This window comes from Dicentrarchus labrax, unplaced genomic scaffold (assembly GCF_905237075.1).
Source record: "Dicentrarchus labrax unplaced genomic scaffold, dlabrax2021, whole genome shotgun sequence".
Classification (NCBI taxonomy): domain Eukaryota; kingdom Metazoa; phylum Chordata; class Actinopteri; family Moronidae; genus Dicentrarchus; species Dicentrarchus labrax.
Genome location: NW_026136717.1, coordinates 2,409,019 through 2,434,924, shown reverse-complemented (window position 1 = coordinate 2,434,924; position 25,906 = coordinate 2,409,019). Strand labels below are relative to the sequence as shown.

General features: G+C 38.9%; 1 protein-coding gene across 1 annotated transcript in view; it reads right to left on the bottom strand.

The window, feature by feature from the left end:
• Positions 1-25,906, bottom strand: part of adam19a (ADAM metallopeptidase domain 19a) — a 193,090-nt gene that overhangs the window by 59,125 nt on the left and 108,059 nt on the right. The window contains exons 4-5 of the mRNA XM_051428536.1: positions 15,710-15,791; positions 2,657-2,733 (exon numbers count right to left, since the gene is read on the bottom strand). Of these exons, the coding sequence (XP_051284496.1) occupies positions 2,657-2,733; positions 15,710-15,791 (159 nt within the window). The remainder of the gene's footprint in view (positions 1-2,656; positions 2,734-15,709; positions 15,792-25,906) is intronic.

Sequence of the window (25,906 nt, the reverse complement as noted above, 5' to 3'; positions counted from 1 at the left end):
TCCTTCCACATCTTTCTGACATTATCGTGTTATGCTATTATTCTGCCTCTTAAAATAACATTTACACTTTTGGGGATTTAGTTGAGGTCCAACGTGATTCATAATGAGGTTAATAGTAGAGTACGATTTGATTATATGACCATCAAAAATAATAAGGATTGTAAAGGTCAGTGAGCACTTCAAAATGAGTGATTAAGTGATAATCATTTATGAGTCTAAGAAGAACACAGAACGAGAGAAGACATAGAATAGATGAATTTATTTTATTATAAATAAGTTGATTGAGGAGAAACTGTTCAACAACACATCATCATTCCTGATGTAGGATTTAAAGCTTATTCTACTATTAATAAATCTTAAAACCTAAACAGTAACTTGTATTTAGAGCTTGGGAATTAGGCTTTTTGAAAATTATGCAAATTAATATAGAATATCAGTATAAAGTTGATATAATAAACATTAAAAACGTTTTACCTGTTTAATGCTTTGGTTGAGTTGCAGCATTAACAGCAGTGTTTTGCTGTTTAATCTTTTTCTGAGCATGGAAATTTATTTTTGACATTGGGAACAGTGACAAAATAACTTTGAAGGGGAGTTCCACCAATTTTACACATTACAGTGTTTTTACACATGTTGAATAGTACAAAATCACAAGATCACGCGAGAATCCATGTAGCCAGGCTTAAAGCTATGAGCTTGTGTTTATCCACAGATCAATCGGAGTCCTTTGAGTAACCATTGGCAGCAACATCATGAGCTATGAATGTTGTTTAAGTGACAGTGTGTGTGTGTGTGTGTGTGTGTGTGTGTGTGTGTGTGTGTGTGTGAAGTGACTGAAGTCTGACGAGATGGATTCTCGCATGATTTTATGATCTCGCGAGTCTTGCTTCACTCTCCCCTTCCAATCACGGAAGGAGAAACTATGGCGTCAACAAAACGTGTGAAAAAACATGAAAGTCCCCATCTACAGACAGTGTTTGGTTTGTCTGTTCTGGGCTACTGTAGAAACATGATGGTTCAACATGGCGGACTCCATGGAAGCGGAACCGTGACGTGGGGATAAAAACAGCTCATTCTAAGGTAACAAAAACCAAATGATTCTTATTTTCAGGTGATTATACACTAATGAAAACAAACCTATGAATATTATATTCCATTATTGACAATAGATCCTCCTAAATGTTACACACTGCACCTTTAAATGAAAAAAAGAAATTGCCTTAAAATATGTTCTCCATGAACTGCAGGATATAATTGAGCCGTCTGTTAATATGTCCCTGAATGTTTCAAAAATGTTTCATTTAACCTCACTTTGTTTTCAGTCCAAGAACAAACTGGTGTTGGTCAGCTCATATTTGGACAGCTCTGTGAATGACTGGACATTTAGAAAGCATTTACATTCTGCTGGCTTACAGATCTCTATTCTCCCCCACGTCTGCTCTGTTCCCATCAAAGCTGCTGTCAACAAGCAGCATCTGGCTACCTTCCCAGATCAGGACAGAGGGACTGAAGATTGCCGACGGACGTGTCAGCACTGAACTAGCCTCTATCAGATAGAAAAACATTTTTTTTTCTTACAACGTAATGAAAAAACTCTTATCGGTTTAGATTTACCGGAATTAATTCCCACTAAAGCCCCGCTGAGCTATAACTTGATGTCTCTTTTATTGGATCAAATTCATGAATATATTTTTTGGGACACACATCCTCAGGACGTGCGGCATCTTTGCCAGGAGAAAGCTTCAATCTGAGCCTTCAATATTCAAGGCGTTCCACATTCAAAAATCTGTCTGAGGCTGTGAAAATTTAAGACTTTAAAACTCCTGCCTGGATCCCCAAAGAGGATCAAATTAGTCATTTCATGACAATCTAAAGAAATAAAGGAGAGTTCTGACAAGCTGAACTTTCTGTATTTGGACAAAACTTTATCCACTTGTGTTGAGGGCAACTTCTGGGCTCAGTGGCTAACATTTAAAGGCATACTAGGTGGGATTTTTTCTTCAAGGATGTGGTGGTGTCTGTATTTGCAAAGACCCTGCAGTGCTCTGCCTGTCTTTTTTGTTGTGCTTGGACATTTCTGGGTGCGGGGTGTGAGTTTGGGACTCCCAAAAACGTTACATTGGTGTCTCCACATATCTCTCTCCTCTGCTTCCTGTCAGTTTCATGGATGCACAACCAGCTGCTGGTCTGTGTATCAGTTTCTGTTTGACTGAGGGAAGAGGGTCGTAGCTACACTTTGGCTGCATTCACCCAAAATCCAGAAATATGGCTCCTTCCTGCAGGGTTGTGTGGAGGCCTGGAGGTGTTTAAGAATATAACCACTGTGAAACAATCGAAAATAATGTATTTCTGCATAAATCTGCAATCTCCAGTAGAAATCTAGTTGGGGCAATGAGATTTCTCTAATCCCTCATACCTGATTACCAAAAGCAGCTAAAATCGATTTTTTTTCTAAATGTTTGTTTTTGCAAGTGTCTGCTTATTCAACTAGTTCACATACATAGGTCACATACAGCATCTAAATTACTTTAACTAAATACAGTATGTAACCTACTGCATTTGTTCTGGGTCAAGTCCGTGCAGGCTAACTCAAACTGGTAACATAAATAACACGAACACAGTTTAACTGTGATGAGTCTTGAGCCGTTTCATGTACCTGACTCCGGAACATGTGCTGAGAGCCACCCAGGACTCGGGATGTCCACTTACATGGCCGTGGTAAAAGCAGTGATCCTGAAAGAAAAAAAAAAGGATTGCAATCAATACTTTATATTTCATCTGGTGGAAAGCTCTAAAGAACTACGATAATGTTTATGCAGATGAATCAATCTGATGGATCGACTCGGTTAGAGCAAGTGTCCCTAAAGCCGGCCACATGCTCCCGTTTCAGGACAACAGCTGCTGGTAAAAATACCACCTACTCAATCTGAACAATGAGTCTGACAAATCAATAATATATAGGCAAAGCTGCTAACAGTGATGGTGTTCATATTCAATTCAATTCAATTCAATTCAGTTCAATTCAATTTTAATTGTATAGCCCCAATTCATAACAGAAGTCATCTCAGGACACTTTTCAAATGGAGCAGGTCTAGACCGAACTCCTTATAACATTTACAGAGACCCAACAGTACCACCATGAGCAAGCACTTGGCGACGGGGGCAAGGAAAAACTGCCTGTTAAAAGGCAGAAACCTAGGACAGATCCTTCGGCTCTAGGTGGGTGGTCGTCTGTCTCGACCAGTTGGGGTGAGAGAGAGACAGAAAGAGAGAGAGAGAGAGAGAGAGAGAGAGAGAGAGAGAGAGAGAGAGAGAGAGAGAGAGAGAGAAAGAGAAAAAGAGAGAGACACACACAGACAGACAGATAGACAGTTGCACAGCAACAACAGTAGCGACAACTACAGTAATAGTAGTGACTGATGATGATGAACATTAAGAAGATGATGACGACAACAGCAACGATGAGGGACAATGAGCAGTGACAATAGTAATAATAGTAACCGTAGTAATAATAATATTAATAATAACAATAATATCAGTGATATTAGCAATGGTAATCAAGCAGGACCATGGCAGGAGGCTCAACCAGGATCCATGAGAACCTGCGAGACGAGAAAGCACAAGAACTCCGGGGAAGAAGTAAAGTTAGCAAAATGCATAAATGGGACATGAATGAGTGCAGAAAGAGAGAGAGAGAGGAAGAGAGGAGCTCAGTGCACCATGGGAAATCCCCCGATAGTCTAGGCCTATAGCAGCATAACTAAGGGATGGTTCAGGACTCACCTGATCCAGCCCTAACTATAAGCTTTATCAAAGAGGAATGTCTTAAGCCTACTCTTGAATGTGGTGAGGGTGTCTGCCTCCCGAACCACAACTGGAAGCTGGTTCCACAGGAGAGGAGCTTGGTAACTGAAGGCTCTGGCTCCTGTTCTACTTTCTGAGACTATAGGAACCACAACTAGCCCTGCATTTAGAGAACGCAGTGTTCTAGTGGGGTAATAGGGTACTATGAGCTCTTTAAGATATGAAGGGGCCTGACCATGAAGAGCTTTATAGGTAAGGAGGAGGATTTTAAATGATATTCTACATTTTACAGGGAGCCAGTGCAGAGAAGCTAGTACAGGAGAGATGTGATCTATTTTCCTAGTTCCTGTCAGTACTCGTGCTGCAGCGTTTTGAATTAATTGGAGCGTCTTAATGGACTTATTGGGGCAGCCTGATAATAAAGAGTTGCAGTAATCCAGCCTAGAAGTAACAAATGCATGGATTAGTTTTTCTGCATCTGTCTGTGATAGGATGTGTCTCAGTTTTGTAATATTACCTAAATGAAAGAAGGCAGTCCTGGAGATTTGCTTTATGTGGGAATTAAATGACATGTCCTGATCAAAGATAACGCCAAGATTCCTGACAGCGGTGCTAGAGGCCAAGGTAATGCCATCTAGAGTAGCTATATCTTTAGACAGTGAGTCTCTAAGGTTTTTGGGGCCAAGTACAAGAGTACAAGAGTTTAACATCAGAAAATTGCAGCTCATCCAGGATTGTCCTTAAGACATGTTTGTAATTTAGATAATTGATTCATTTCATCGGGCTTGGATAGATATAACTGCGTATCATCTGCATAGCAATGAAAGTTAATGGAGTGATTCCTAATAATGTTGCCTAAAGGGAGCATATATAAAGTAAATAGTACTGGTCCAAGTACAGAACCTTGGGGAACTCCATGACTAACTTTAGTATTTATTGAAGATTCATCGTTAACATGTACAAACTGCGAACGATCTGATAAGTATGACTTAAACCAGCTTAGTGCAGTTCCTTTAATGCCAATTTGATGCTCAAGTCTCTGTAAAAGAATATTATGGTCAATGGTGTCAAATGCAGCACTAAGATCATTCTAAGTCCATTGTCGGAAGCAATCAAAAGGTCATTATTAACTTTAACCAGAACTGTCTCTGTGCTGTGATGAACTCTAAATCCTCAAATAAACTATTGTTATGTAGAAAGTCACACAACCGTTTTTGGCGACTACTTTCTCCAGAATTTTAGAGAGGAAGGGGAGGTTAGAAATTGGTCTATAGTTGGCTAAAACCCCTGGGTCAAGAGTGGGCTTTTTAAGAAGGGGTTTAATTACAGCTACTTTAAAGGACTGTGGTACATATCCTGATAATAAAGAAAGATTAATCATATCCAGTAAAGAAGTGCCAATTAAGGGTACGACTTCTTTAAGCAGCCTAATTGGGATCGGGTCTAATAGACAGATTGATGGCTTCGATGAAGAAATTATTGAAGTTAACTGATGAAGATTGATAGCAGAAAATTCTAGATATATATCTGATTTTACATTAGTTAAAGTTCCTGAACTTGGAGAGCCAGTGATACCTGTTGAGGGCATTTGGTGACTATTTTTTTCTCTAATAGTAATAATTTTATTATAAAAGAAGCTCATGAAGTCATTGCTACTTAAGTTTATGGGGATATGTGGCTCAATAGAGCTGTGACTCTCTGTCAGCCTGGCTACAGTGCTGAAGAGGAACCTAGGGTTGTTCTTATTTTCTTCTATCAGTGCTGAATAATAGGCTCCTCTGGCATTGTGAATGAATGAAGGTTGGAGCTTGGCCACTCAAACATCCTGGATTTGAAATGAACTTACCAGACACAAAAGAAGCATATTTTAAAGAACTTTAATAATGAGATGACAGGTTGATCGGGAGGTTCATATAAACGTGTGTGAATTTAAAGCTGATATTATAAAACACAAAAGATGCAAAGCATACAGTAAAATATACAATAATTTGTAGTCTTTTTTTCAACTAACGACAAAGACTTGATGAACTGAGAGTGTAACGATTTACGTACCCATCCCAAACCATTCGGTACAGAACTTTTGGTTTGTACCTAACTTTTTTTGGTTCTCTACACCAACCACTGTTGAATACACTCTGATTAAATGTCTGCATGTGCATCAACATAAAATCTTAAGTGTTCCACCTGTAAAGCTTTAGTGGTGGAGCAGCTGTTGTTTATTAGCTAAACCTTCCTAGTTGAGTTAGCCTCTAAATCAGGGGTGTCAGACTGAAGTCAGGAGTCACTGAAGGGGCCATCTTAAAACATTTTAATCAATTTACGGGCCAGGTAAGCAGGGGCATGTGTACAGAAATAACCTCTGTGGAATCCCCTCACATTAGCATCTAAAGTTACACATCATGTTGCTCTCTCTCGGGCCTTTTCCACCAACGGGGAACCGGCCCTGTTCCGGTTCAAGCACCTACTCTAAAACCATTTGGAGCATTTCAACCAAAAATAAATTGGTTCAGAACCTGAAAAGTTGGTTCCCAGCTGGAACCAAAAAATAGTAGTTTAGGCGTGTCATATTCTACAAGTTGTTGACGATGCATCGAATTACAATGGTTCCACTCAAAACAGCTAGAAACCCAGGCTGGTTGGACACATTCTTTAGACGCTCTACATGTAGAACTCATAATGACTGAATGTTATGGAAAACAAAGACCGTCTCATGTGATTTAGAACGATTGTTTGGCGGTGTTCCTACAAACACGAACACACATACGACAGTTAAACCATTTACAACACAATCAACAAAGACACCCTATTACAGGGCTTAAGTTCAACTATTATGTTTATTCACAAGCACATCTGAGTCAGTCATCCTGCAATTATCTACTACCCTGTATAAACAAGCGCAATCTGGAGTTCCAGGAATTTGTTTACACCCAATGTCTGCATAGAATTTGGGTGTGAAAAGCCAGATGTTTCAGCTTCCCAAGCCCTCAGGGTCAACCACTGCAAATACATTCTTAGCACATCGCAGACCTAAACTCTTTAACCTGGATGGTGGGATAAAAGCTTATCGAACCATGTCCAATAAAGAATGATCCATTCCTCTGTTTAACAAGCAGCAGTCATCAAGAAATGATTAATGAGCTCTATCTACATTTAAAGATTATATATGAGATTTAAAACATTAATATAGTATATGTAAAGATATAGTGGAGTGAAATAAACACTTCTACTACAGAGTCATGGCATCCTGAGCAGAGAATGACGTCCTGTGCTTGAGTTGCTATCCCAGCCTCTCTGTGGTTTGTTTACAAGGCCCGACTGCATGTGTATATTAGTGAATGCGAGTCTAGCCGTGTGCAACTGACTTTTATTTTGTTTCTGTCCACAATTAAGTTACAATGTTGATGATATATGAGGTCAAAATAAAAAATAATTCTATGGTGTCAGGTGGCAATATTATGTCTGTTACTGGTTAAACTAAAAGGTTTATCTCTGTAGGGATCCTTCCCATAATGCTGTCAGACACTTACAATAACAATCTGAACCTGTCATTGGCAAAGACAAGCACTGTTAGTAGACGCTCTTTGATGGTCGCATTTGTCCCCATGGATTTAGATTAGCTTGCGTTGTGGCCATTGAGGTTGTTTCCATGGATATTTTCACAAACAAATTGCTGAATTAAGGGTTTATTTCAACCATACCAGTGTTGATGATAGTTGGAAAGACTGTGGAAAGACTAACAAAGATGGTTTTGATAAGTTTTATACTTGGTTCTGGCCAGTTTGAAGTGTAGAATTACAGGTTTTGTCAATGGAGTCTGGTGGGCTGTGGTGCCCATTTGTTTCAGTCTGAGATACTGGTGTTCTAATTTCACATTTAGTGACAAATTCATTTAGAATATATAACCTTTAACTGAACACAAACTGCAATGAACCAGGAATTGTCCACTTACCTATATAAAGAAATACAAGTTGTGGTTGTCCAGGAATTATCCATTGCTTTACTATGCAAAATTTGTGAACAGGACTGCTGCTGATATTTGTGTATATGTTATTTTCTTACTGACCATGTAGACAAGGTTTTTTTTTAAATAAAGTTGCTATATTTGAGGATATTGACACAATTACCCTAATGCTCGTACTCTTAAACAGTGTACGGGATACTCTTGCTCAACCCTAGTATGTAACGTTTTGGGTACCATTACACACTTTTAATGACCTGTTAACACAAGGGCAGCAGTAAACTGGAACCTTAGAATTCAGTTCACTTTCCTTGGAGAAATAATAAAATAATAAGGCTGAGGAAAAAAACTTTTTAATATCCTTAAATTAAAATCAGAAAAGCTGCCAGATCACCCGAGTCATTCTTCTCACTACACTTGTACAAAAGGCTAAAAAAATAAAGAAAAAAAAGACATACAAAATGAACAATTTCAACCTTGAAAGAACAAAGGTATTACACCTTTGATTTTAAAAGCAACGATGTCTATGGGCCTAAGGACCTACAGTTAATGTTGAAAGACATTTATCACCACAAGGTTCAAATTGTGCCTGCATGTCGATTTTGGACTATTCAAAAGTGTCTGTCAGCTCATCAGAGAGTAAAATGAGCCCTTTCATTTGAAGCAGCAGTGGCGGTGAGTGCCCCGTTTGAGCCAACATACAAATCAATTGTCAGTGAGAACTCTCCCTGCCAACCCTCTGCAATTAGTCCGGTTGCATGTAGAGGATGTGAAAAAAAGATATCCTCCTAGCTGTTAATTAGGAGGTCTGCCTGCACATGCTGCTGAAAGCTTAAAAAAAAGTTCATTAAAATAAGGTTTTCACAGGTCCACTTGCTTCTGAGGAGCTAAGACCCGACCCGGTACCTGAATTGGACCAGGTCCATTCTATACTCACTCTAGTTGGTTCAGGTCAGGTCTCAGGTTGTTGGTGTCAATATATCTAACATCCAAGTGGATCTGAATTATCTTCGTACTCAGCTCTGGTGTATGCTATGAATGACATTCGTTGTCTCAATTGCAAATTGTATGAACTGTTGTCCTGTTCTCAGGAGACTGAACTCCTGGGTTAAACTTGCCAAGTTTGAACTCCCCACGAATGCAAGTTGGAACATGGGGTACAGTATAATCTCAACCACTTCTAGCTCAGACCCAAAATGCAAGGGGTCTGTTAAGGAAACCGCTCTCAGTGACTCCCTTTAAAATAATTTATATGGGCAGCCCACCTAATCGAGTTCTTTAGGACTGACCTGAAATCAAAGTCTTTAAATCTGGTGGATTGTGGCATAAACGCTTACCAAACCACGTCCGATAAAGAAGCTAAGTGAGTGTTTGGACCAGCTCTGGTTTGATCAGAATTGCAGAAAAACTGAGCGAACTAAAAAGGTATTATTTTTTGGTTTCTTTTAAGAGTTTGGAACAAAAAAAAGGGAAAGACTGTCTTTTTCTGTTTATATTCTGATGAAAGGGACAGAAATATGTTTTGCTACGACCTTAACCACAGAGCAAAGCCTCAATTTATTCCCTGTAGTCTGGACAGGGCTAGTGAGGCAAGACGGTCAGGCTCTATGAATCACAGCACAAGCAGAATTCAACTCGGGAACGTTCACGTCATGCAAACTGATCTTAACTTCAGGCAGATGTTGCAACACAGGCACTGTGTTTCACAAAACGCATCTTTCTTTTTGCTGATATCTCTGCACCCCTCTCCCTTGAGCTCTTTGTTTCATTCTGAAAGTGGTCCCATCGCTTGGTCTTTTAACTTGTCATGCCATCTATCCATCAACAGCACAAGAGCCAAAAACAACGACAACAACACGCATCACCTAATGGTTGGTAGAGCAATAAAGCATATTTAGACGTCTAGGCTCCAACCTCATCATTCCCCGCAGAAGACTAGAAAGGCTATACAAATACAGGTCCATTTACCACTTACCACAAAATACGGCGTAACCGTTGTTACCAACTGGTATTGCTAACAATGGCTAACCTGGCTAGAGCTTGGTTTTCCGACTTGTTGTAATATGGTAAACTCGGTTTTATGCTTCCAAGTGCCATACATTTCATTACACACAAGTTACATAACCTACATAAGTGAAAAAGAAGTCAATGTTAACTTTTGGTTCCACACGGGACACAAATAGCAGTCTCCTTGATCAAAGTCTTGTGTTTGTTTGATCCATCCATCCATCCCTTCACCTCCACCTCCATGTGGGGACGTTACACCCAATGGGTGCATCCAGAAACATGAGAGGGGTTGCGTAGGGCCATTATGCAAGCTGCAGTATTTGAGGAGATAGGGGTGTGCTAACGCTTCAGCATGCACTGTTCAGAGACAGCCTTTAGCATTATTAGTAAGCTAAATCTCAGTGTTTCTTACTAGTCTACAAGGAACTACTTGTACTACTTCCAAAGCAAGTGACAGTGGCTTGTACTGTACTGGATGACTGGCTCCACATGCATTACCTCAAAAAAGAGAAACTGAGAGCCAGTTGCAGCTCAAAAACTAAACCAACCACTAATTGTAATCTACTTTTATTTGTTTGAATAAAGTATTCAGCATTTAACTAAGCATACATAATTGGACAGGCAGCACTGCAGTCAAAAGTCTACTGAGGACAAATGGGTGATTTGCTTCCTGTGATGTAGCATTCAACTACGTTGATCAAAGGGCCAATCAGCTCAACTACCTCTGTTCATCAAAAACTATTGAGATGTGAGACGTCTGCAAAGATCCTGATAACATGAGTCTTTAAAGATAGAAATCAAGTGACTTTGATAGAGGCAATCATCTACACATTAGTAAAAGCAAGAGGGAGGACAATGACCTCACAGATATTGGGGTAATTATGCTGATTTTAAGTTAAATTTATCACAAATAGTTTCTGTGGTTTAAAAAGATACTACAGAGGTGCTTTGTTCAAGCCAAGCTGTACAGTATTAGACTGTTGCAATGTCATTATTTGGCCTTAACCATAAATATTTGCTTCTTTTCTCACCCATCTCCATGTCACCTCTCCCTGCCCTGTCGGCTTCCTTGTGCTCTCTCGTTACTTACTCTGAACGCACCAGAGTGAACATGGAAGACATATTATTATTAAATGGTGTTTCCTGCCATGACGTTCAGGAATGGATTACTAACCAGTGATTATTATATCAAGAAACCTTGACTCATCTCTCGTCCTACTTCTATCATACTTCTATAAGTTCTCATTTTCTCACTGCTCTCAACTTACTTTTTTCTTTTATGAGGCTGCCCAAAAACTGACAAATGCCACCCTTTCTCTTACTCATAAGACACTCACTGTGAATGAACAGACTGTAATAAAACAGCTTGCACTATAATCAAACACACACTAATGATGCTATTTATCATAAGCAAGTATACCATGCTACTATGAATATACAATAAATGAAAGCCACTACTGACTACATAAATGACATCCAGGGCAACATAAATGATTGACACTCAGACTTCATGAGGGATATCTAACAAACATAACGTAATAAAAACATTAACATTAGCTGAATAGCACCAATGTTGATTGCAGAGTGAACGTATGACTAATTAACTACAGATAACTATCATAGCTAACATTACTGATGGGTGATTGATTAACAATCAGCCCGTTTTCACCAAAAAGGTGTGTTTCCACACAACTGACGTTAATGTTACCTTATCATGCACATCCTGGCTAAAGTGAAATGTTATTTCAGTCAGGACCACTTTCGTCAAAATATCTTATATTCCAAGCAGAATTACATTTGGCGGTATGGCTCTGTTCTGGGACCTCCTTGTCCTTCCGCGTGCCTACGTGGAAAACCTTAAGGCAGGGAGAGCACACCTCCCTGCCCTTCCATGTGCATACATGGAAAAGTTTAAGACAAGGAGAGCGGCAGCAGAGACCCCCCAGGGTACAGAACAGAGCAAGCATCAATGGCAATCAGAAAATGACATTGATTAATTAGAAATATAAAAAGGAGGAGCTGGGGTGGAGGTGGGTGCAAAAAGGCTTGTAGAGGAGCAGCAGAGATAGGCAGGCAGGCTAAAGCAGCTTAAATAAGGCGCCATGTAGATGTTAGCCAATTGGATGCTTGAGGAAATCAGGTGAGCTGTCAGCTGACTGTGTATGGTATCCAATGGGAAGCTTAGAGGAATCAGCTGATGTATGTTTATGACTAGCTGTGATCATATGATATAGCTGTAACTGAAAGCTAAGCCTGACTTCGTGCTCTGCCTGAACTAACGCTATGCTCAATTATCGGCTTGATATGATGTTACAATGATAAGTGTCCCAACAACAACTGACGGGAACATTAACCAATAGCTATGATTCCATTTACTAAGAATTATTTGGGGCAGCAGCGCTTGGTTACCTGTCATAGGATAATTTTTTTTTTATCATATATTTTATCTATCTATCTATCTATCTATCTATCTATCTATCTATCTATATCTATATCTATATCTATATATATATTATATCAATATATTGGCTACCTTTGTATTAAATACTTAATAGCCTTAAGATTTAAGATTTACTTTTTATTAATCCCCTATTGGAGAAATTCCTTTTTTCACTCTTTTTTATTTTTATTTTTATATACATACAGGCTGAAATGCACGCTTATGCACACGCAGGGCTTGTGGACATGCAAACAGGGAGAGAGAGGAGTGATGGGCTGCCACATTAGCAGCGCCCCATTAGCAGTTTTTTGGGGTTAGGTGCCTTGCTCAAGGGCACCTCAGCAGTGTACAGGAGATGAAACTGGCACCTATAACTGATTCTTTTTTATCACATTTTCCATTATATGTGTTAACATAAAAAAAAAAATAATAATTTAAACTTCGTGGAGGTATTAATAAAAGCATATCCTTCTGCCTCTGTCAGAAACCTCTGAGGATTTTATGTCCATTTGTGGTTAAAGAATGGCAGCCTCTTTATGTTCTTTATTATATTTATGTATAATATTATGTTTGTTTGAATTTTGTGTGTTTGGGCATGTGTGACCAGGTCTGTTTGTGCTTGTGCATATGTTAATGTATTTTTATGGACACAGAACATTTATCAGTCTGTATTAAAGTGTGTGAAATTATAGTGTTTGCACTATTGCACATATCTGTTACACGTATTTACATACATTTGTGTCTGCTGATTTGCATATCTATATTGCAGCTGGTCATCATGTTGCTATGCAGGTGTGTGCATGTTGATACTGGTTTGGAGATCCAGCAGCAGCTCTCAGTCTTTTTTATTTAGCTTCTATTTCCTTTAACACACTTTCAACCTGGCTGACAAGCCCCGCTCCCAAAGCTACCACACACAACCTGTCTGACACATGGCCGAGAGCATTAATAAAGTGCTTCATAATTTATGCATCCCTTTTAGCAGAGGACCCGTGCCACTGTGACGTCTCCTGTGTGGTCATAAGAAATATGATTAAAAAGAAAATCCACCGTTCTACAGCGTAGGATTTTAATCTGCAGTGTTCAAAGCACTCTTTTGTTATGAACTGCTGGAATTTTCTTACTTTGTGAATTCCCCTTCCTTCAATCTGTTCTATCAAGCTGCACTTTAGTTCCAACATTTCCAAAAAAGCCTTTCAGCAGCCCCAAGAAAAAGGGATCCCCTGTATGGACTTCATATTTACTCCTCTTGGTTAATTTTTGATAACTCAGTTTTGACAAAGTGAGACATATTCCTCCTCCTCCTCCTTTAACATATCCATAACCTTTACATAATGTAAAGAAAACTCAGCAGGGGTTGGATTTTCATTGCTGATCTATTAATAAAGGTGTTGGACAAAATTCCATCGGCCAATACTTTGTCACACCACACATTTACTGAAGTTTAAACTAATATGAATTAAAGCTGTACTGGGCATTTTCTTGATATATGAAGATAAAGTGATGTTAATGCACTGTATAACTTATCCCTACATTATATGCAGGAGCACATGGAACAATGGAGAGGAGCAGTGGAGCCATAGTGATCCTGAAGGGAAGATTTTGGCAGTCCTGTTTTTCCTCATTGTTCTCTTATGAAATGTGAAATGTAATTGAAATACCTACAGCTACCAGACTAAACCCACTGCTTTCTTTGAAGATGCTTACTGTAGGATTAGAAAATCACAGATTGATGAAATGAGTTAACAACTGCCAGTTACTATGGACGACTGTGACTGCCAATATTAAGATTAAAATTTTATTTGTGTGATGTATGCATGATGTATGAAAAAAAAACACAACAATAATGTAATCATAGAGAGATTGTTTCAGATGTAAATCCTAAATGATGTGCAGAAATCCTTTGTTCTTTGTTCTCCACATGAAATGCCAGACCTCATACATAAATTAAAGGTTTTTATCTTGGGCTGCCTGAGGATACAGTAAGTTGGATCCAAGGTCCAGCGTGTAACATTTAGGAGGATCTATTGTCAGAAATGGAATATAATATTCATAGGTATGTTTTCATTAATGTATAATTACCTGAATATATGTTTTTGTTACCTTAGAATGAGCCGTTTTTATCTACAGAGGGAGCGGGTCCTCTTCTACAGAGTCTGCCACGTTGAACTACCATGTTTTTACAGTAGCCCAGAACGGACAAACCAAACACTGTCTCTAGATAAATCCATTTACCCCTTGTTCCTTCTAATTCAATGTAGAATCCAAAATTGGATTCAATTAAAAATCGGTTATACATTTTGATTCCAACACAAAAAAGTGCTTTTCATACTTTCGAATTTATGCTCAAGTCAAAAATAGAAAATTAAAAAATTAACCACGGACTGAATTTAATTTTGATATTTAATGTATGTAATGTATGTAATTTAATGCTGACTTCTTTATGTCTAAATACACTTGGCCAATGGCGATACATTTAATGTATGAACATGAGCTTGAACAGTGTTTTTTGCCAAACAAAATCATTTTGGAAAATAAAAAATAAAAAATCTGTTGGTTTTATAAATGAATAACGAAATAACAAAATACTTTTTCCATATTCTGATTTGTAAATCAAGAATAAAATACAGCTTATAGATAGGGCTGGGGGGGGGATATGGGAAAAAAATATCTATTTTTTTTGGGTTTTGGACTTAAATAAAATATCCTTTACAAAATTAGATAAATTGTCTGAGCTGGACTTGTGTCCACCAAACGCCTTTACAGCGCTCAAAAACTCATTTTCCAGCCCCAGCGGTGTTAAAAGTTGAACAGTTTTTCCATATCTCTGATTTGTTTCCCCGCACTAAATCAACTGAAGTACAAAGGGGGGGTTTTTTTTTTTTTTTTTCCACCACAAACGCTGCTAAACTGTTGCAAGGAGAGCAAGGACTGATCCGCCATGTGATCACGTAGGCCCTAGTTGTGTGACGAACCCCATTGTATTACGGTGTATTAATGGATGTGAGGAGTTTCCGGGGGGGTTTCATTGTTTTGTCGAAGTAATTATAAATACTGATAATGGAAATTTGCACATTTTAAAAAAAAAAAAAAATAATATATTAAAAAATTTTTTTCCCCCCCCTCTAATAGGGCTTTGGGGGTTTTTGCAGCCTCTGTAGTGTCTCCTATACCCTTAGAAAATTGAACTATATACAAATTGTAGCAATCTGCAACTTCACTGCTAGATACCACTAAAACCCTACACACTGGTCCTTTAAAAACACTGCTGTACGTTGAAGAAGAGTTTGGAATTGGGATTGGATTTAAGTTAATGGTTTAGGGTGTTTTAGAATTAGGACATTGGTTTAGTGTTAAGGAATGACTAGAATCAACTCAAGTCCTCATAAGAGAATTAAGTTAATAGGAATAAAACCCTTAATGAAGGAATGTGCTGGTAAGCAGCTGTTTAAAAAGAGAGTGAGAAGAAATACATACTTAGTTAAACCTGTTTTACTTACAGTGTAATTGTTATTAGCCACAGTCACCGGCTGCCCATCTTCTGTGTAGTAGGTCTCTGTAAAGTCTGGACCTAAAAGCTCCCTGGGAACAAAAAGAGAAGAGGGGAGAGAAAAGTGGCAGGTGATTAGACAAGATTTAACTTTAATGATCCCTGTGTAATTTAGGTCTTAGCAGCAGCGGGCAGAAATAAGACAGAACAAAGAAAAACACAGTCTGGAGCTAGGACCACATAGGTTTTAGCAATTTTTACTTTACACTCCAGGGAACCTTGTGTTTATCTATTTGGAACATCTTGGTTTTAGCTTGGGTGAAAGTGCCATTATATCAACCGTAACCAAATGGAGAAAATAAAGGTGGCAGTAATTGTGTCTGCTCAAACTTATTTCATCATTAGATAAAGTCACGATATAATAAACAGCATCAGGCTGGGAATGAGGAATGGAAATGAAAGAGGAAAGTTTTTTCTTCTTTAGTCAGCTAATGATATTAGCTGATGACACTTGCTAATGTCATTAGCTACAATAGCTAAGTGATTGACAGCAGCTGACTGTGCAGTTGCCTAGCAATAACAGAAGATGTTTCCTGAGCTGCTTCTTGAGCAGAAGTCTGACAGTCAAGGCAGTGTGGTTCACCCCCACTCCTTAGAATAATAATTAGGGGAACAGGGGATATTATATAAATGGTATGCTGTGATACACCACAATTAATTACTGCGACATTACGAAGTCAAAGCTGCTTTATAAAAAATATTTTTTGTCATATTCACTGAAACTTTCACTATATCCTGACAGTAGAACATGAGACATATAATATGTGAACAAAATCAGGTTCCTCTGACTCCTCCTAGTGCTCCTAATGGCATTTGCAAGAATCCACTAAAAACAACCAGTCAGAGCCAAGAAAGATTGTTGAGTCTACCCAGGTCATCATATACCAACGCTGGAAATGAGAGTCAACAATCAACTACCTTCAAGCCTCCAACCCAAAGCGTCTTTCTATCTTCTCTCAGCTGTGATTGGCTGCTTGCATTCAGGCACGGTGGGTTCTTGCAATTCTTCTGATGTGTTTCATGTACTACTGTCAGAAAAAAGGGACAGTTCGAGCAAATATGACAAAACTTATTTTTATAAAAGTTCACCTAATGAGGTTTTTTATGCTTTCTTAAATTTGCTCATTTCTTGGCACTTATCACCAGACATTTTATATTTCATATCATATTTTAACCCTATATTTATTTTTTTCATTTTGTTTGTTGTACAATTAAAAGTAACAGTACCTGAATTAGCTAACACCTAATTTGCATAAAACAACACAATACATACAAGGCAAAGCTACTACTGTCACAGAGAAAGCAGATTGATCAAAGGCCGTCTTCCTGAACTGCGGTAACCAGTCACCCTCTAGTAGATGCTCTAGACCTACCAGTATTTGTTCAGAATACATATTATAAAATAAACACTTAAATTCATTAATTTAAATCAGAGCTGGAAACTGCTGCCTTTTAGTTGATGCAAATGCTGCTGTCAGCAGTCCTGGAGATTCTTCAGTCGTCAAGCTGTTGGTTGGCTCAGCTGTTTCAGAGTGACAAGACCAGTGATGTGATTGGCTGAGAGTATTTATTAATCAGCACACCTTCTGATCTATAATCCACTTAAACCAGCCCTTTCGCACTTTATGCTGTTGCACATACATGAATCAAAACAGCAGATGCGCTTGAAGAACATAGCCCGTATAAATAAAAGTGGAGGAAATCTCTGTGACATAGGTTTGTGAAGAGCCATTGTGAAGCTCAGTGTGGTCAGCTCTGGCCATCGCCATCTTGGAAGTCCTGACTCTGCCGGCTCCCAGCTATAAAAGAGGTGGAGTGTCTCTAAAGTTAACTGATTGATTTCATGTTTCAAAATAATCACAGCAGGTGCTCATGAGCACAATAAACAGACAACATACAGTTTCTATAAATATGTCTGACTGGTAAACTCATTCACCATTACCACACTTCAGAGAGTAATGACAGCAATTGCCTGATATGTGAGACTCCATTCTATCTCATACTACACTTGCCTACTGAACATCTACTTTGAAGAAAGTGCAAAGTCAGATAAAGCGCCAATGATATTCATAACTTCTTTCTTCACTTGCTGACATCCCTGTATTATTTTTTTGATATTGCCAAGCTTGATTGCAAAAAGCATAATCTCCTCCAAATTAAATGTTGGATCAGCAGGACCGGAGTCTTTCATGTTGATGGAGTTGGGCATTGATAACAAAAAGAGACAGAAGGAAAAAATATCCCAATGCCTTCAATGTGATTGTATCAAACTTGATTCATCTAGTTACTTATCTCATGCAAATTCTTATCTGGTGCAACCAAACTTCTCTTTATCTGCACTTTCGTTACTGCTCTGCTGACAGACGGCTTGCAGAGTGCAGCAAAAGAATAAGAGATTATTGTTTGATGTCTCCTGAAAGGTCACCTTACAGCAAAAATGCATTGGCTCCATTTTAGCCTGCGAGAGGAAAAGGTGACATTTGTCATGTCTGGGGACGATGGAGTTGGTTGTCAAATGCCAAGACGTCCCTGGACGAACGCTTCAGTGTTACGGATGATCAGTGGTTCCATGAGGACTTCTGGCCTTATTCTGCCTCTGTGTGTGGCTGAATTACTGACCAGGCAGGAGACGCACTCTGGCGGCAGATCCCTGAGCAGAAATGGGCAAATGGAAGACGGATATGAAAAGATGAGCCCAATCTCCATTTGGTCCCGGGGGCCCTATTGTATTATTCATTGAGGGGGATCGTAATGGAACATAATCCAGCTTTCTCACCCCTTTTACTGCAGACAATTTGCTCTGCAATATAAAAAGACTGTCTTACGTCGCAGTCCTCTAAAGTTAATTCGATTGAAGCTGGTACACAGACAGCAGTGTGCGAAATTCAACTCCATCTTATTCAGGACAGTATTTACACAGCATTTTCATCAAAGTGAGAAAGAATAAAAAGCTGATTGCTTTTCATGGCAGGTGACGGTCTTTCAAGCTGGAAGGATGGTGTAGAGACAAAGATCACAGTCAAATATCTCCTATGGCTTAATTAAAAACTGGCAAAGGGTGTGATTAAGTCTGAAAACCTTGAAGCTTAGCAAACATTGATGAAATGTTCACCTACAGAGATCACCTACCGTATATGACAAATGACCTTTAACGTTCCTGGAGAAACACAACAGGCATTCATCGGTTTGTGTGATCAGCGTGGAGGTCTGCGAGTTTAGCTGCCCAAGCTTGATTGTCAGGCTAGGTTTAGGCAACGATCACCTGCATACTTCAGGTGTTAATAGTATGGTTACAATAAAAAATATTAGTATTAAGGTTTAACTATAGAACAAAGGAGCTGCATCAAGCCACTTGCTGGCTAGCCAACTGCGTTGACAGATCGTGATTCACAGAAAGCAGAGAATTAAAAAGGTAATGGAGAACTTCCCCAAGTCCTGGAACTTCTGCTCTTTGAGAATGTAGTTGTTTAGCAAAGATTTATAGATTCTGGTTGACTGATTACCTTGCGAGACAGCTGGAATCACAAGATCATGCGAGAATCATTCACTGTTTCAAACTATGTTCTTATGTCTCAACCACAGTGGTCTGGGCCCAATCAGTATCATATGATAAAACTACTGCCAAGTAAACCATGAGCTAGATTTAATGCAAGGTGTGTGTCACAACGTGTGTTTGCTTAAAATCAACAATGGTAGCTCCCAAAGAGATTAGTGTAGACGCTGCAAGAATCGCTTATGTTAGAACTTCTGTCATGACTCAGAAAAATCAGGACTGGACCCAAAAGTAAGACAGCACTGACATGGATAACGTTAGTGATTTAATGTAACTTAATGGCAGGTACAGTACAGGCAGGCAGGTTGGGCAACATATACTAGTCCAAAGCAAAAGTAAAAAAATCCAATAAAGCAACACAGGGAAAAAACAACCAGGATCAAAGTAGCCAGGGACAAAAGCAAGATGAACTGACACTGAAACAGGTGAAAACAAACAGTGAATACGCAGGTGAGGGAGAGGGATAATAAGACACAGGTGAAAATAATCAGACCGGGACAGATTATCAAACAAGTGTGAAGTGAATTTAAAGAACACACAAGAGGATTAGAACTGCAAAGTAAAACAGGAAATAACTAAACCCAAAACCATGACATCTTCATTGAAAGAAGAGCAAAGAATGGCACTGAAGGCTTTTCTCAATGGAAAAGATGTTTTCTCTCTTCTCCCGACTGGCTTCAGTAAGAGTTTGACTATGTCATAAGGTTTGTTGATCTGATTGGTTGAATCCAATCACCTGCTGAGTATTTTTTTTTTAAGAAAAACTGTTTATTACAACCTGGGTTTTACTTTTGTAGCTCTGGCCATTGGCTCTTTAAGTTATGACAGCACAGTGCGAACCAAAGTGAGCAAAGTTGAGTGATGTATGTTTCAAATAGATGGTGTGGGTGACCGATTTACTGTTCGGCTTCGTTTATCCTTCCAAATAAGTTTGAGTACCCTAGTGGTTTGCTTGCAACCTGTCTGACGGCTTGTTCTTGACTCCTTGTCCCTCTTAGGTTGCTGCATTCAGTGAAAGAGGATGATTGAAAGAAGAAGTGTGAGAGAGAAATCAACATATCCGAGCGCATGGCCAGTGCTTCACAAAATAGGTGCAACTGTTTGATTACAGAATAAAATGGTCAACAGGAGCCTCAGTACTGCGAAGATTTCTTGTGCTTTTTGGGTGCCGCATTTAAATTCAGTTCATCTACTATGATCAATCTATCAGTGTCTGTTTCTAAAGAGCAAATTTTCCCAGTTGTACCTGAATGAATCAGGGTCACAGGTGATGTATTTGATTTTGTAGAGAAGATTTGTTTCCAGTCCCGCTGACCAAAGTCATTTTTGTACTTCATTTGTACCAAAACAAATGACCTTTGGTTGAAGTGAGATAGAGTGAGACTGAGAATGAGAAAACTGAAATGTAAATGATATCTTATATTTATAGTGGCTACTTTGGGGCAACACAACAGACCATTTCTCCAGCCCACTTTGAAATGTCACATTGCTTGAATGAACAGAACACAAATGGAAGGCTTCTCCCCTGACCAGTTATAGTTGGTTTCAAGTTGAGTTACCATTCTCCAGAAAATGTGATGATTTCATCACATTTCAATTCGAGTTTAGCAACCTCATGTTATTCTTGTAGCTGATATTTCTTTCTCTACAAACCTCTATAAGGGAGGAAGTGTGCAGATCTTACTCTGCCACATACTGTGTTGAGCACTATCGTTTACCATGAATGCTCATTAAAAAAGTGCCAGTGGATGTGGAACAACTCATCAGCAGCCCTGATACTGAATAATTACACAAACACACCCAGCCTTTTTCTCCCCCTCAGAGCATATGCTGCAAAGCCACACAGTGTAGCTGGGGTCAAACCGCTGTGCTACTTCCAAGAATAAAAGTAATGGGTTCTCTTCGCGGCAGAAAGAAAGCAGACAGGCAGCCTTGCTTTGGTGTGTTGATAAAATTTGCTCTAATGAGCAGGCCGATAGGATAAACAGTTGGACACAGCCGTGTGTGTGCGTGTATGAACATACTGTACACATACTGTGTTTTTATACTTATGATCTTTTCTCCTTTTGGTTCCAACTGGTTAGCTACGCTCCTATATGCTGGTCAAACAAGCTATAGGAGAAATCACACAGAAGCGATTGCTGTATGATGTGTGAGAGGAAGGATGTTACTGTCAGAGGTACATGAAAAACCAGCAGGGATGCTGTCTCTCAGATCTCCGCTACAAACATGTTGCTGCAGAAATCCCCCACATGGATATCAGATGCTGAAGACAATACTGTTTTCCAAAAAGAAGTACAGACACATTTAGGGTTTGAGTCATGTAATCTATAATGTCAGGAAATACTAAAAACAAAAACCCTGTTAAATGTTCTAGAACCCTGCCAAATTTGAACATTACACAAATCCGGTACCTCTTTGGCAGGAAACTGGACAGGACACTAAAACCTAGTCTGCAAAGAGGACTTGCATATATAGAGAAATTTTTATTTGTTCAGACAAATTCTGAAGGAAACACTACAACTGGAACAGCTCACTTATACCTTTAATAATAAAGGGGATATCTTTCTGAGAACATGGGACTCTCTTATTGACCTCCACCCAGCCCAGCTTGATTGGTTTTGATTCTATGTAGAAAAGAGACATGTACTGTGATGACCATGGTTGAAAATTACCATCATTATTCCCAATCGTATATTTTATTTCACTTTAGTCGCTATTATTACTGTTCTATCTAACCCTTATTTTATTTGCACTCTGTCTCTTGTTTATATTTGTTGATTGAGACAATGAATAATAAAAATAAATAAATGAAAAGCTCTGGAGCCCAAGGTGAGGTCCTCAAATTGTATGTTTTCTACAATTAACAATGACATAAAACAGGGGGAAAAAGCAGCAAAAACTATTTATTTGAGCAGCTAGAATTTAAATCATTTGCAAGTGTTTGACCTAATTAACCACGTGTCTTAAGGATTTTAGCAAATTCTTAGAAACTTCCAGGCTGAGACCAGCAACCCTTGACTGCCCGATCGTAAATCCCTTGTCATATATGTTTAATTGTGTTCTTCAATTCTTTTTCTTGCACAGTAATCGAAAGGAATCAGTAAGCAGTACTGATAAATGTAGTATTCTCAATAAAATCCTAATGCTGGTGCCATTCTAGATAGGTTGTTTAAAAAATTATTTTATTCTTCAGTGCTACATGCTGAGCAAAGCCCTTTTTACACTAGTCCAAAAACCCACTTAAACCCATTAATGTCTGGCTTTTGTGTTAAGTGGGAAAGGGTACAATCAGCATTCATTCCATGGTTAGGTGACTAGAATGGATGGACACACTAATATTTGCCCCTTTTGCTGACACTCATTGAAGCTTTACATTATTTATTGTTTCTTACAGTCCATGGGAACAACATGCAATAGCAAATTTCTTGTTCGTATCATGCAAGACGCAATGCCAGCAAGACAGCAAGTTGGGAGAATGCCTCCTGATTGGAGGGGAAGAGTACAGAACAGTGCTGTGGAGATAGGTCTGCCTATGCCAGACCACAGGAACTGTGATATACAACAACATATTGCAAATGCTGAGTGAAAGAGCCGAAGGCAAGTATTTCTACTGTTTACCAACCCTGTTTTCCAGCATTTTTGTGACATTTAATGTGACACATCAGAAAAAAACAGAACTCACTCATCTACTGTCGAGAAGATACCAATCTTTAAAAAAAAAAAAAATGCAGATAAGCGCTAACTTGTGCAAGTACCACTTTAAAAGCAACAGGCTGCAGGTGTTTACTTGGGTGTGCTCTCATTTGAAGCCGACAGGAAGGGTGGCACTGCATATCCTGCAGAAGATAGACCCAAATGTCAACAGTCAACGACACACAGAGCTCACCATTTGAAATGTGAGACAAACAGACTCCTAACTATCACCAGACTTCATGAGCAAACGCAACCGAATGCTGCCAGTGTTACAGCCGTCTAAACAAACACATCACATGGAAATGACTAATAGTTAATGACTAAAACATTGTGCTGTCTGAGAAGGTCTTATTTAACAGTCATGCCTAAGGGGCTGCTGGGACTAATAGGAAAACAGGGAATACCAGAGTCAGTGAATGGCTCCATTCAAGTAAAGCTCTTCATTATTGTACGGGGTTGCTGAATGAAACTATCACATGCTGATTATTAAATACAGTAAGTGCTTGAGGCATAGTTGCTCATAAATGAAGCTTTCTGGAGGGTTACTCACAACAAAGACACGCTGTCTGTTAACACTATACAGAATTGCTACTGTAGCTTAGCTTTAGCCAGAAAGAGATACTACGTGCTGACTTTTTCCTAATACACCCAGAAAGCATTGAGATGCAACTTCTTACTTCGGTTTACAGCATGTGAGGTTGCTTGTTGGTCTCTGGACCACTGGTTCTCAAACTATGGAGCTGCCTCTAGTGGAATATCTAGTACATGCATACATCCATTATTAGTAATGAGAATGTGATGGCAAGATAGTTAGCGGAAGTAAAATGAATGGTTCAAAAACACCTCAATCGTGGTTCCAAACAAAATGAAGATGATGGGAATAGAAGTGTGGACCAGGAGGACCTCTTTTCCACCAAATTAGCTCTGGTTCTTAAACCAGTTCTGTTTAGGATTCGACAACAGTCAGCAAAAAACAATCTTCCAAATAGTGGTACTTACATAAAAAATACAGGCAGATAATTTTATAAAAAGTTCCTAAAAATATTATATATATATATATATTGTTGTTTTGTACTGTTATTTGTAGTTGTTTTTTCAGTCAGAGGCCATCAGTTTACTCAGTGATAGAAAGAGGATCCCTTAAGGAAAAATGTTGGGGAACCACTGCTCTAGACCGGAGAGAATAGATTTAAAGGATGGAGAAGGAAGATGCGTCTTTGATATTATCCATGGTGATATCCCAGGGATCAGGCTACACTCTCTGGTTCGCTGATAAATGCACAAGGATGAGTTAAACATTCCTGGCTGACAACAGAGATCACAGTCTCCAAGGACCATCTACTATCTCTGCTGTCAGGTGTGTTTCTGCAATGGACGAGTTGCAGGAACTGAGGTGTTTTCAGCTTCAGAATGAAGTATTTATTATGTGGGTGTGTTTAGGTCCTTTAGCAGACAGATTGTAGAAATGTCTAAATCATGCAAATCTCCAACTGAAGAAATGAAAAGGTATTAGTACATATATCTAACCATGTTTTATAGTTGTACCCAAACACAAGCGACATGTCCTTTTCTGTGGCTGACTTCTGAAGGGTGTCATCCGTTCAAAATCATGTTCATAGGCAATTCTACAAAAAGTAGGAAATGTATTAAGTACCACCAAGTGTTAAGATAAAATGTAGTATGTTTTTACATCTGACCCCATAACCCTGACCCTAATAAAACACAATTACTTAATACTTAACACATAAAAAGAGCCTCAAAACTGACAACAGTATTGATTGAACACTAATAAAGCCAACACTATAACACCCTGTTCACACTTAAACACTGGAGATGTGAGAGAATTCCTTTCATTGTGAACTGAACCTTGGAAAACTGGGGTTGGGCAATATGTTAAAGTTTTCCAGTCAGCTACCATCAGTGCAACAACTGACGATTGCAAATATATTCCAGCATGCATTTGCACTTAGCTATCTTAGCCTTATTACACAAAATAACACACAAAATGAAAAAAAAAAGGAAAAAATATTCAAACACCTGTTTTCTTTGTGGAATAGGGAGATACAACCCTCTTTTATCAAATTAAGACCAGCCTAATTGTCTTGTTAACTCATTGTAAAACAGACTTCAGACTTGACAGAAACAAAATAAAACTCACCAAAAGCGTCTTTTTTTAGTCTTTCCACTGTTCCAACAATCACCAACTCTAGAGTCTACCTCTCATCCCAATTCTGTGGTATTCAGTAACTTTTATTGGGACTTGAATATGAAAAAGTTTGTGCACCAGCATAATGGCAATGTGACAAAACAACTGCCCAATCTGAGCTGTGTATGTAAATTACAACACATATATTTATATATTAGATCATATATTATATTCGCCCATATCCAGCAAGACACCGCAAATGAACCAGAGTTACCTTAGAAGGCAAAGTTTCATCAGTTGTCCCACACCAGATTTTTAGAACAGCTTATAAGTACTCTATAAGGACTGATGTAGGCCTACAGTACCGGTCAGTAACAAAGCTTACAGACATTTTAGAACGATCTCTCTCTCTGGCAGCACGCACGCACGCACGCACGCACACAAAATGGGGTCAGGAATACTGTGAAAAATATATGACACCACTGACATTTATATTTGTGGACTGAAAGCCCTCGCTACTAAATGTCAACTTACAGAGGAAGAGAGAAGTACGTGCAGCAGTGCAAAGTGCAAAAGGGCTAGGTGTGTAGTCAATCACATCACTGGTCTCATCACTCTGAAACAGCTGAGCCAATCACAGCGACGCCTGACGACAGCTTGAAAACTGAAGAATCAGCTTCTCCAGAAAATCATTTTGTTGTTTGGATGGTGCAGAGCAGAACCACAAATCTCTGTGATGATTTTTCAACAGT